Source organism: Chrysoperla carnea, chromosome 3, assembly GCF_905475395.1.
Source record: "Chrysoperla carnea chromosome 3, inChrCarn1.1, whole genome shotgun sequence".
NCBI lineage: Eukaryota > Metazoa > Arthropoda > Insecta > Neuroptera > Chrysopidae > Chrysoperla > Chrysoperla carnea.
In genome coordinates, this window is record NC_058339.1 from 30,986,433 (window position 1) to 31,000,082 (window position 13,650).

The 13,650-nt window shown below is 27.6% G+C and overlaps 1 protein-coding gene across 4 annotated transcripts in view; it reads right to left on the reverse strand.

Annotated features, from left to right (window-relative positions):
* The window catches only part of LOC123296657 (potassium voltage-gated channel protein Shaker), a 381,812-nt gene continuing 368,162 nt past the window's right edge, over positions 1-13,650 (reverse strand). Inside the window, exons 5-8 of one of the 4 annotated variants that reach the window (XM_044878221.1) lie at positions 12,610-12,739; positions 5,885-6,075; positions 5,648-5,815; positions 1-1,432 (exon numbers count right to left, since the gene is read on the reverse strand). In XM_044878221.1, the coding sequence (XP_044734156.1) occupies positions 5,655-5,815; positions 5,885-6,075; positions 12,610-12,739 (482 nt within the window). In that variant the 3' untranslated portion in view covers positions 1-1,432; positions 5,648-5,654. Of the gene's footprint in view, positions 1,433-5,647; positions 5,816-5,884; positions 6,076-12,427; positions 12,558-12,609; positions 12,740-13,650 lie in introns of all 4 variants that reach the window. The other 3 variants (XM_044878220.1, XM_044878222.1, XM_044878223.1) reach the window with 3 other exon arrangements.

The window sequence follows — 13,650 nt, forward strand, 5'->3', positions numbered from 1 at the left end:
TTTAAACTTAAAATCGGCAATTTATCTCTGTAGGTATTGCTAGTTTTATAAAAAAAAAAATTGTATCTCTTTTTAGTGGCATGTATTTGTTGAAAAATATTAAAAAACGCCTTCTTTTTTAGAATGTGTATGCTTAAATTATGATATAATTAGTTGTAAGTACATTAAATTTAGATTTTTTCGTTGAATATAAAAATAAATTTGAAATCTGATATATGGACATTTTGTACATATTTAAAACATAACCTCTATATATGAATTACTGAACATGTAAAATATCATGGTGCATCCATACATATTCATTGATTTGAATCCAATTTGCCTTACTTAAGAAATTGGACACAAAGGGACCTGCCTTTGGACTTTGACTGCGCGAATATAAACATGAGACACAACATTCTGTTGTGCAAGGGTTTCTTTCTCATTAATTTTGGTCCAGATGGGTGTACCATAAAATTTGATATCTAATTGACTTATTGGAACAATAGGTTAGATCGGTTATTGCCACCAATTTATAATATATTTTCATTGACTATTGAAAACCGTCTTTGAGTCAGCAGATATAGATGTGTAAGAAAATATTAAGAGAGTTAATCGGCCACTAAATATTTTAGAGATATTTTTCTTTGTTTTAATGAATAATTTAGGAATGGAGAAAGATAGTGAAAGATATTGAAAAAAACGAGATAGAGAGAGAAAGAGAGAGAGAGAGAGAGAAGAGACATAGAATATTATAGATATTAGGACAATTCTAAAATGGTTTTATTAGTGTCAAATAGATTTAAGTAATAAAAAAACGAAGGGGGTATTTTTTTCATTTGACTAATATAATTTATAAATTTATATGTATGATCTAAAAACGTGCCTTGGCTGGAAGATAAGGGGTAAGCATGCGCTCGCAGAGCACTCGTTTCATTCAACATTCGGTATCGGTATGCAACTAGACGCAAACAAACGCCTAAGTAATAAAAACAATTGTTATTATTTATAATATAAAATATGATCATGGCAAAGTATAAATTTGTTTTAAAATTATTTTTGTTTTTACATAAGTTACGTTTTTGTCATTTATTTTTATTATTAATTTTTTTTTAAATATTTGTTTACACGGACACAATATATCACTTGGTACGGTGATCGATCATCACGCGCCAACCACTTTCATTATTTTTAAGTTGCTCGAAGTCCTTGTTATTTGTGTGTGTGTCTTGTTTTTGATTTGTTTGTTCTTTTTTTTTCTACCTACGTTTGATCCACTTCACACATTCTTACATATAATTTGTTATCATATTTATCTATGCCTGGCTGTTGTTGTAGAATCCAGTGAAGCGCATCCCATTGTTTTATACGAGACACTGTAAAGGTCCGCGTGGTGGCGCTCGTAACCACGCCAACAATGTTGGAGGACACCACAGAGACAACGTCTCCTTCACTGAAATTAAATATTAAAATTTTATTATAATATATAAAAATTTTAGTATCATTGTATCTATTTCTCCTGGTCACGCTATAACTTGGCGTGTATATCGGATCGAAGAATTCCGCTATTTTTTTTGTGTGTGTTAATTATTGTCAGGAGAATGTTTTTTTTAAAGAAAAAATTAAGGAAGTTGAGGGAAATATTAGAAAATTTAAGAAAAAATATTAAATACAATAAATGGTGGAAACGCATATAAATAAGGCATTATATTACCTTATTATGTACTTATTAGAGCTATATGCGAGCGTAGCGAGGTCCACTGCTTTAAAATTTTATTACCGGTTAATTTATGCCCTTCGTCCGTTTGAAAGAATCAATACTTTGTACTTAGAGTTCAGTGCGATCTAAAAGTATTCTTAATTCAATTTATGAATAAGAATTCTGATCCGAAAAAGAGTAATAACTATTATTATATTATTTTAAAGGCAAAAGAAGGAAGAAAAAAACACGAAAAAAGAGAACCTACGGGTAAACACGAGAAAAAATAGAGGAATAACAATATGAGAAACCAATTAGAAGACGGTACTATACGATTTTTGATATTTTTTATAGGGTTTCGTAGTTAATCTTCATAGAAAAAAACAATGAGAAGATATGTAACTCATAAGAACGAAGAATACTTTGTGGCATGCATTTAGTGTGTTTCGATTAGCAAGGAATAAGTTGTTCTCGATTATTTTTTATAGATAATTTATGATTATTTCATAGATAATATTATATCATCTATCATCATCTATGGTGATCAGAAAATTAAATAAGTAACGTAAGTCAAATAAATCTATGCTTTAGTTTTAACCTTCTATATGCTACGTTCTATTATAAAATATATATCTGAATATATATATATATATATATATATATATATATATATATATATATATATATATATATATGTTATGTACAATAATGATTATCAGAGTATACACGAAAGTATGTATATATTCATGATGATATAGGCACTACCAGAAGTAGGTAGTTTGTACGGCATCTGGTGGTTGCTATGACAACAAGGGTGATAGAAATATGTGTGTATGTATTTTCGCGTGTGCATACGATAAGGCACCATTCTGTCTGATTTGTATTTGAGTTTGCGCTATATAATGCCAGTGAGAATGATCAGGGATTTGGAGTAAAAAATAAACTCATATCTCTACCTTGACCTAAGGCTGTCCATTTTCACAGAAAAATTCAATTCAATGTTTTATTGGTATTAATTTAATACTTATTAAGTATTTTTTATGTTCTAACAAATTAACTTTTATTAAAAAAGCTCCAAATACAATCAATTATATATATTTACTTAATTTATGATAATAGACAAATGATTTGTTTGATGTTTCAGATAGGTATCCAATTTTCAACATCTTATATTCAGAGGATTCATTGAACGCAGGAATAAAAGTGAAGCATCTACAATACATGTTTATACTAATTGTTTTAGTCCATATTTATGAAAAATTTGAGTATTTAATTGTAATGAAATCAATTTATTATATTTTTTTCTCTATAATAATCTCTACGCTACGAATTACTACTATATATACGTATAATGTGATGATACACACGTTTTCATAAAAGTGAGTGAGAAAATATAACTGATAAATGTTTATGAGAAGGAAAAACGAATCATCTGCAAGTGGTGGTGTTGTAAGCGGCAACAGGATCAATAAAGCAGAAGAATATAACACAGTTCCGTACACATTGTGAGAGTGAACCGCCGCCCCGCAATGTCGTATATAGTATATCGTGTATATATAGGTATTGTAACGACACACGAAGTTATCAATGACAACCTGATGGAAAATAAATTTTTTTTCTGAATTATAACAGTTGAAAATAAAAGAGATGAAAGAAGTAAAATTTGTATGATATTGGGAAATTGCAGACTAATAAAAGAAAAGAAATTTTATAATACGATATCTTAATTTTTTTCTTGTTAAGTCAAGTTTCTCAGTGATGTACAAGAATAGATTTCAAGAAGAGAGTTAAAGTTCAAGAATATTATTGAACTTTATGGTTTTTTATTCTATTAAATTCAAATAAATTTTGATCTTGGTGGCCAAATTATCATGTAGGTATGACACTGAAATACAGAGTGAAAAATATCACTTTCACAAACATTAAATTAAATATTACATCCCTAATAAGAAACTTTTTCTTTAGGAATTGTTCAAAAAAGACATTTTGTTCTATTTGAATAAAAGTATGTCGGTAAAAAGAATACTTGAGTATTAATCTCTCATTTATTATTTTCTATGGAAAATTAAATTTCAAATTAAAATTTATGGGGCGTATCACCTTCTATGTAACTTTTGAAGGTATTATTATACTATAGATGTATTGTTTTCAAATATATCATGCAGGTACATAATATTAATATTGAGGAAAAATGGCATAACTTGTTCATTTGGTTCATATAAGATATGAAGAATAAGGCGAAGATTGACAGTATGTTCACAATAAGTATGGTACTTATTGTGTATATGTATTCACATTTATATGATTAACATGTGCTGAAAGGTGGTGGTTGGTATGAGATGAATAAAGAATCAATTCATCTGACACAGTAAAATTGAAGTATCTCCTTGAATTCACTACTCACTCACTGACTACTCGTCACGATCATCGAGAAGAAGAGAGTACAGACTTTTGTATTGAATCTTTTTACTCTTAATATATCTTTCACAAACTTCATAACCTATTATTTTATAATAATAGATGATTAAACTATTATTATTTATCAATTTATTAATTATCTATTTATAAAATAAAAACTTAACATATATTTTATATTTTATTGTAAAACTGTTGAGCTTTACAATAAAATAATGAACTTAGAGTAGTGAAGTATATAGTTATAGTGAAGAATAATTAGAAATTATAGAAAGAGAGCCGATGGACTACAGATGCAGCTGTGCAGAATCATAGCTTTCATACATTATGCCAGAGACATTCCGGGAAATTACGAAGTCAACGATCTTAATAGAAAGGGCACAATGCTGCCGGACATAAGCATTAATAGACATCCGGAAGTTCCATTTGCGAGCTGCAAGTTGAACTTCAGAGAGGATATCTTAAAAAGGGTCAATCTTAGATGGAAAGAGGAATGTACTTGTGGTACTACAAGACAGATATGGTCTGAGTACAATCGTAGGCGTTCAGAAGATCTTATATCACTTCCAAGAGCATCTATTAGCAAAATTGTTGCGGCTTCTACAGGACACTGACTAAGTGGCAGGCAGGCTGAACGCCTGAGCCTGCCAGTGTATCATGATTATTGCAGGAGCTATCACAGTGAGAAGGAGGAAGAATCGATGTCTCATTTCCTCTGTCACTGCCCAGCTCTTACCACGAGGGGGTGAACTCACTTGAGTCAACCTTTCTTTGACTAATATGTGAAGGTATATGAAATAAACAGGGTCTTAAATATAGTAAAAACTGTGAAGGCGAGAAAAATAACCTGGTTTTGGCTTGTATTGAATTTCAGAACAGAGAATTGCAAAAGAAATGCTTACTGAAGTAGACAATCATTATAGGGAATGTTCGAGGTTGGAGTACAGTATTGGAAGGTAGATATAATGGATAGGAAAAAGTAAAAAAATAATTTACCAAAAATAGAAGTACATTATATTGGGAAAATTATTTGCCATGCGAAAACCGATACCTTAGGATAGAACGACGAAAACAAGCTCAAACTGTAATTTTCAAAATACTGTGCAAATGTATGAACGAACTGTCTAATAAAAATATTCCACTCTTTTGAGAAGTTTTGCCCTAGCTTAATACACCAGGTTCTTAAACTCAACTAATAACACAGATATTTACTACTAAATATAATATAGCTCTTACGATAATTGTTAATAACTTAAGCTTTACTTGGACAAGGTAAAATATTATTATATTAAATTAAAGATGCTTATTATAAAAAAATAATAAATTGGATTTTATAAAATGAAAATAAGCAAAGATCACACGAGAAAGTGAGAATATAGTAGTTAACAGAAATTAATGTTGTTGTACTCGTAGAACTGGAAGATTGTTGTCTTAAAAGAATCTCAAGCAAAGATTTTATAGTATGACTAACTTAATACAAGATATCTTCGGGGATGGTTATATAGTTTCTCTATTTCTGCGAATGTGAATATTTAATTAGATTATTATACTAACCCAGTAGTCAGACGTCAGTTTCAATACTCATAGCATTAATATTATTATTGTGGCGCGGATTATGGTTCTGTTTCTTAGAAAGCTGTTCCCTCGTAAGTAATATACCTTCTTCAAGCTCCATAATATCTGATGATGATTCCGATAAAGAGCTCTTTTTCATATGTTGACCTATTATAAAAGCAAAAATATTTTTATGTTCATGTAATAATATAACTAAAGGCAATATTTATTACATACCTAATGTTCCGGGTAAATATGGACAACTGGTAACATGATTGAAATTTTGTGATTGCATTTCTTCTTGATCTGTTTCTCGATGATAGAAATAGTTGAAGTTTGATACGATGACAGGCACAGGCAAGGCGATTGTAAGTACACCAGCAATAGCGCATAACGATCCCACAATTTTGCCCCATACTCCAACAGGCCTGTAATAAATAATAGGTAAGGAGTATAAGGTTAAAATAGGAATTAAAGGTGAAATTGGAAGTGAGTAGGATAAAAAATCAAGTTAATTAAATATTGTAAATTTATTATTAAAAAAATTTTTTGGTTACGGTTATTATTTTATCTAGTTCACAAGAAGCAATGGGATGAAACTGTAAGTAGATCAATCCTGTGCAAATATTTATTAGACTAGACTAAACTAGGTTTTTTTAATGAATCTTTTGGTGTCGATTTCTTAAAACATTCTAAATACTGTAATATCAATTTATTTAATAATGGCAGTTCTATGCATTAAGTAATGGGTAAGAAGTGCTGGTATGAATATATTGTAGTTAAAATAAATTATTTTGCACTTGTATTCTGCAGTTACTTGGCGATATCATTCGCTGTTGGTATTGAGAGAGGCTTTCCTTTAGTGGTTATAGAATCACTATGATGCCAGCTATCAAATGGCATTGAATTTAAAAAAAATATTTGCACAAGAATTTGTCCCTTGTTTAGACATTTTGGTAATTATTTTACTTTGGGGTAGTAAATTTTGAAAAAAATACTAAACTTTGTAGTATATAATAATTCTTGTAAGCTAAAATGTCTCCAAATAATTTCTACAAAATTTATTACTTTTTTCATTGTACAACATATATTTAGTAGTAATAGGTTACTTATTATTTCTTATATTTCAGTCTTCTATTATACTTAAGTACAGTGAAACTTCAACTGGAACAAAAACTGAATAATATGAACTTAGAAATTAGTTTCAGAATTTAAATATTATTACGTTATTTTCACCTAAAATTAAATATTTATCTATTAGTTAATTGAATACCTTGTGTTTGATATACAGTTGAAATATAAGTGATCTATTACTAGTAAAGTTTTATTTATTTTTTTTTTTTAATGAACGAGAGAATGGCACTTATATATCATAATAAATATTTTTTTAATACAGTACAAAAAACGCCTTGTGTTTTAATGCTTAAATAATTCAAATTCAAATTATTTGATAATAATAACTGATAATTTTTCTACATATGTTTCCAAGACTGACGCTAGCTAGGACAATCAGTCAGAATAGAAAAGCATAAAAACAAAAACAAAAATTTTAAAACCTGTGCGAATTCTAGAAATGTGTGACATTATTTTAGCTATGTTATTTTAAATCTGTATCGCTCTTTAAATTGACATTTAGATTTCGTTAATCAATAACGGAAGAAAATATACATACACTAGGGATTAATTATTAATATTAGAATAGAAAATTTTTCAAACAATAGTAAATGAAAGAAATTATAATTTTATAGCATAATTAAAAATAGTAAAAGTTACACATCTGCTGAGTATCAAACTTCGGAGTGAGCTTGATACTTACTATATAAGTCTTAATCTTTAAAACGATTTTCAGATCTCATATTGGGGTTTTTCATCAGATTTTTTAATTGACGATTTAAACGATTAACCTTTTCTATGAATAAAATCAATTATAAATTGCTATTTATGCTTCATGAAACTATAACACAGTTTTATGAATTTTATACTGTATTAATTACTATTAAATAATTCTTAAAATATGAAAAACATGAAAAAACACACAACACATAATCAGTTTTGAATTCTGAAAATACAATTATATTATTAGAAATATCAAAACCCAAAATAAAAATAAATTCTTACAGAATTCAAATTGCTAGTAGCATTTTGTACTTATTCAAGCAAGAACATGCTGCGCATATAGTGGTTACGAAAAAAGGATAATTCAAAAGAAACAAATACCAGATGCAATGACAAAATCAAAGAATAATAAATTATACTAAAAAATCCACAAAAAAAAAAAAAAAAAAAAACTTGAAATGTGAATTAGAAAAGCTGTTTTTTTTGAGAAATTGAAAAAAAAGAATAAAGAAACAAAATAAATAAATAAATAAAAATTCTTCTCTAAGTTTAAGAATTCTTATTTGGTAAAAGAAAATGCATGTTGTTTTTATTTACACTAACCTGATTTTTTTTTTAATTTAAAAAAAACATTTTCAATTAGAAAACTCTTCTTAAATAAAAAACTTATGGTGGAAAAGAAAAAAAACGAACGTGAATATATGAAAAGTGTAGTGTTTTAAAAAATTAAAATAAAGAAATCCATCATTCTATGTAAATAATTATTTTAGGACGGGGGGTGTTTAATAGAATACTTGTCAAAATTAGGTGAGAAGTATTGACCTGAAGAATAAATATTTGTGGGGCATAAACTATTGAAATGAATGAAAAATGTGAGTGTGTGTGACACTATTCTAGGAATATGACACACATTAGAAATGAAACTTCTATAGATCTAGTTCTAGCACTCTCTTTGATTCATTTGTGTGATTTGAATAATGTATGAGGCACAACTAATATACACTAAATGATATGAATGATCTTTTAAACTTTCAACTCCAAAAGTTATTATTTGTGTTTTAAATTGATTTTACTTCGCCAATCAACTTTAAAAACTCGTTTTAAAGTTACAAATGTTGTCCTGTATCCATATTTCAAGTACCTAAAAATGATGCTTTCACTATAGAAATTTCACTTCAACGAAAATAAAAAAATTAAGCAAATTATCAATACCTAAGTCATTCGAAAAGATTCAAAAAATGTTTATGCTTTGAAATTGGTGACATTAAAAATTTATAAAAACTCCATTTTTGGTCATCTAACTTGTTGCAATTTTTTTTTTTAAATTTAAATAAAAAGAACCGTTTGAGAAAAAATTTTTACGAATGTTTCATATAAACAAAATGAAAAAACAAACCTTAAAACAATAATCAAAACAAATTGAAAAAAAAAAACAGACTCAATATAAAATACATTTATGAACAAAAGTTTTGAATAGACGTTTAAAAAAGTTTTAAAAACAGAAAAATAAGGTTAGATAGAAAGAGCAATAGGAGATATGTAAAGAATATACAACATCGATAGCGGACCAAACATGGCGGAGTATATATTTATAAGACAACACCAAATTTCGAGATAAAATTAAATCTCGATTCTTAGCAAAATGGATGCTACATTTAATCAATTAATTAATAATATAATAGCAATAATAATAATACAAGAAAGGATACAAATTTCAAATATGTTATTTTACTTAAAACGAAAAAATATAGCCAAAGCATTTTGTTAATAATTAATTAATATCAAATTAAAACTAATTAAATACGTTAATTACTGTAACTAAGATAAAAAGAAGCATTACAGCATTATAGCAAGCAAAAAATTATTTAAATATTTAATATGTAAAACAAAAACAAAAAATGTATATATATATATATATGTATATTCCTTTCTTAGTATTATGATTATTTTGGAGACTGCTTCCAAAGTTTTCCCCGTTCTCCTGTAATAAATATTTGTGTTTTTCCGAATTTACACATCACATTTGCCGCTTTTTTTATTTTTTATTTAAATGCCCGGTATAGTTAATTAAATTTGCATTTTTTAGGATTAAAAAAAAAAAATTCGAAATTATAATATTGGCTTTTTGATTTTTAACAGTGCAAGTAATTGTTAATAAAGTGTGGCTGATAAGTTTAGTTTGAATTCATTCTTAACTATTTCCCCTTCCCTTCGGAAAACAATTTTTCTAAAATGTATTAAAATTTCTCCTAAATCAGCTTCTAACATATTTTGGTGCTAATAACTAAATAGTTCGTTATTCGTCTGAATAATAATTGATAGATAACGTATATTATGCTGTAGTTTAATGGTAGAGCTTAAGCCTGGATAGTTAGAGGGCTGTGACTTAAGTTTTTGTATATGTATGTAATATAAAATTAATAATTTAAAAATAATTTTACCTTCTCCGTAATAAGTACACCGAGCAATGTTTTTCGCAACCCAATGCATACAACGTGTTCTGTTATTGATTGCAGAAACCTAGCTGCCGAAAATATCTATACTGGTTATCGTTGGCTACTAGTTATCGAATGATAGTCAGTGAATGAATGAACAAATTTATCAATTTTTGTCATACTCGTATCTCCCAAATTAGGCCTCAGATCCAAATTTGGAAAAGAGTTTTTTTGTTGCTCTAGATGAGCTTATTTTCAGAAGCTAGGTTTCTTCAGTCAATAACAGAACACGTTGTATATGAAATATGTCAGGCGTATAGAAACGTACGAATTATAACCAATAAATTTTGCTTATGATGTATGTACCCGTACTAAACGTAACAGACCACACTCGTGTGTCAGAAAGTGTGTAAAAATAAAATAAACAATAATGTAAAGTGTATGTAAAAATTAAAATGATACAAATTAGTGTTATAAGAAAATATATTAGTTGAAAAATAAAATTCATTATAGCAAATGCAATGTGTAAAATGGAAAACTAAAAAAAAAACCAACCAAAACAAATTACAAAATATCTGGTGGTCAACGTCACTACGATGCCTGTTAATTTTTAGCGACAATATCGAATAAATTTACTTTTGATAAAATGGTGGACTTCTTTCATTTCAATAATTTAAAATAATTTTTTTTTTCAAATAGTGACTGACTGAATAAGGTTTACAGAGAAAGAGACGAATATAATGTAAGAAACAATAAATAAATAAAAATAAAATCAAAAAAAATAAATAAAGAATTTTCTAGATTTGTTTGTTTCGTTAAAATAAAAATTTTATGATATAATGGATTTGTTTTTTTTTATAACAATTTTGAGAAAAAATAAACACAAAAAGGATGAATATATTTAGGATTTAAGAAAAAATTATAATTAGGTATATCTTGTTTAAACTACAAAAGAATCGAATAGTTTGTTTAATGTGATTTATGTATCTGTGAGTCACACTTGTGTGCTTTCGATATTCAATAATTCTATTTACAGTAAATTTTTCCAAAGTGGAAATTATTTTATTATATTATTTTTATTTTTATATTATAGCCAATTGGTTCCTGTTCTATTGTCAAAAGTAGGGGAAGAAACATTAAAGTTATTCAAATTACAAGACTTACCGTAAGATTATAATGTTATTGAGTAAAAGAGCTTTTTGAACAACAGTTCTTAACTTTACTAATACAATAACTATTTCTATTTTTTAATAGATTGTTGATATTACCACAAAATTTAAAAAAAATACAATTGATAGCTACTTAGATAACGAAAAATTGGCAAAAAATATGTTTTAACTGTTATTTCGGTAAAATATTCCTCAAATAAACATTTGTTTGTAATTATATTAATATTTAAAGGGTTAAAAATAGCCGGAAATAGTACAAGTCAGCTGTTTCGTAAAATAGTAAATTATAGCAGTAATTAAATATCAAAAAGCTTCGAGTGTTTAGCTTCGATACATAAAGTAGTCACGTGAAATAGCAGGTTGACTAAACTCCCCGGAGCGAATGGTAGCAGAGAATAGATAGTCGTGATCAATCCTTTAAAATAAAACATGTGTTCTTAAAGAAAGTGTAAAAAGATTGAAATATTTGAGGATGTATTTAGCAGTTAAAAAGTTACCGATACTTTTGAAGAATTTTATTAGAATTTGATAAATTTGTTTTCTTAAAAAAGGAAGTTAGTTTTCTTAAATTAATCAGTTAGTAATATTCACGTATATAATAGATTCACGTACTCTACAGATTAAAAGAAGAAATCAAAATCAATTTATTGGAAGAAGCTTTGAAAAAGGATCTACTATAGAATTTCGTTTTCAGTATACCATTAAAGTTACTCATAGAAGTCTGTCATAGTCCAACTACCAATAATTTATCTAAGTTAAATTTTCTACAATAAGTTTTACTGATTTTATTAGTATTTAAAAACAATTCCGTGAAATAATAAACCAATCGTTTTATACCATATGTTCATTTGAAAAGTAAATATTATTTCTTTGAAACATTTTGATAAAAATTCTATAAAAACTGTTCGATTTTACAGGAAGATACAATTGTTAGTTTAAGACCAGATGAAAAATTTGGGATAACCAAAATAATGATTTTACGAATGAAATAATTTGATTTTTTTTTCTTTAAATTTAATAAAAATCTAAACTCTAATTTCTAATCTAACAAACTAAAAGCAAAAAGGGAATGTTATAGAAATATCAGCCTTAGATTTGAATTGAACTCTGTAAATGTATTTTGTTGTTGAAAACAGTTTTTAATTTAATATTTTTCTCAAAAAACTTAAGTTAAAGAAATACACATATGCAAATTTTTCATATGAACATATAGTATGTTAATCGAATTAGAGAGAAAAAAAAGGTGGTTAAAGGACAAAAAACAAAACGAAAAAAAAACAAATATACTGAGTATAAATGAAGTGGCAACTAAATGATGAAGTAAAATGAGTACATCATACGTCATGTCACCATAGCCCACGGTAGTCATCGTAACAACTGCCCACCAGAAGGCGTCCGGAATGGACTTGAAGAAAGAGTTCTCGGAGCCGGCCTCTGCGAAGTAGACGGCACTCGAGAAAAGCACCACACCTGTAAGAAGTGAAAGAACATAGATGAGTTAATATCTGTATAATAACTGTACCTCATATCCCCGTAGCCCACTGTGGTCATCGTAACCACTGCCCACCAGAATGTTTCTGGAATTGATTTGAAGAATGATTGCTCAATGCCAACTTCAGCAAAGTATGCCACACTTGAGAATAAGATCACACCTGGAAATATTTAATTAAGTGAAATAGACAGAAAGTTATACTATTTCTAGTGAAGAATATATGTACACTAAATTTTTTTCTTTACTTTCAATAACAATCTTGTTTCATGATCCATATGCATACTACATTCATGTTATTTCGAAATGTAAACAATTATTTTTGTATTTTGAAAATTAACCTTTTTCTAGATTATACTAGCGAATTGCTCCCGTTCAGAAGGGAAGGACTTAACCATTTAAAATAATGATAAAATAATATCCAGCTCCTAGTCTAAATAAACAATATATTTTAATAGCTCTCGTTGCTAGAATGGAATATCTCAAAAATTTTGTTGACTATTTTTCGAGGTATCTTTTGATCCCCAAAATGGATCTCGTTGACGATTGGACGTGTATAGTTTCTGAGATAACCTATAAAATCGTATATGAAAATCGACAATATTGAAAAATCGTCGATATCTCAGAAACAACCTACATTTATGAGCATGAATAATATAAAATTATTAACTACACAAAAAATGAACATGCAAAGTTCATATTGCTTCTCTCTGGATACGCGCTAGTGCTCTATAAACGCGCTAGTGTTTCTTAATAAGCCTTAAACAAAATTTAATCTGTAAAAAGGTAAATTTTCAAATAGTATAAGAAAATTATTTGTTTATCTTTGTAATATTGAAGTTTGAACTAGCTCAATATTTTTGTTTTAACGTTTCGATTTTACCAGAAATATTGTATAACCAATAACAAATTCTAAGTTATTATTATTAAATCCTTTATTAAGGAATATTTCTATATAATTTTAAAATTCACAATATGAAATGACTTTTAGAGCAGGCGATAGATAGAGGTGAGTGTACAAAAGTCGAGTACTGCATTTTGTCAATTGATTCTTGTTCAGAAAAGCTTATAGAT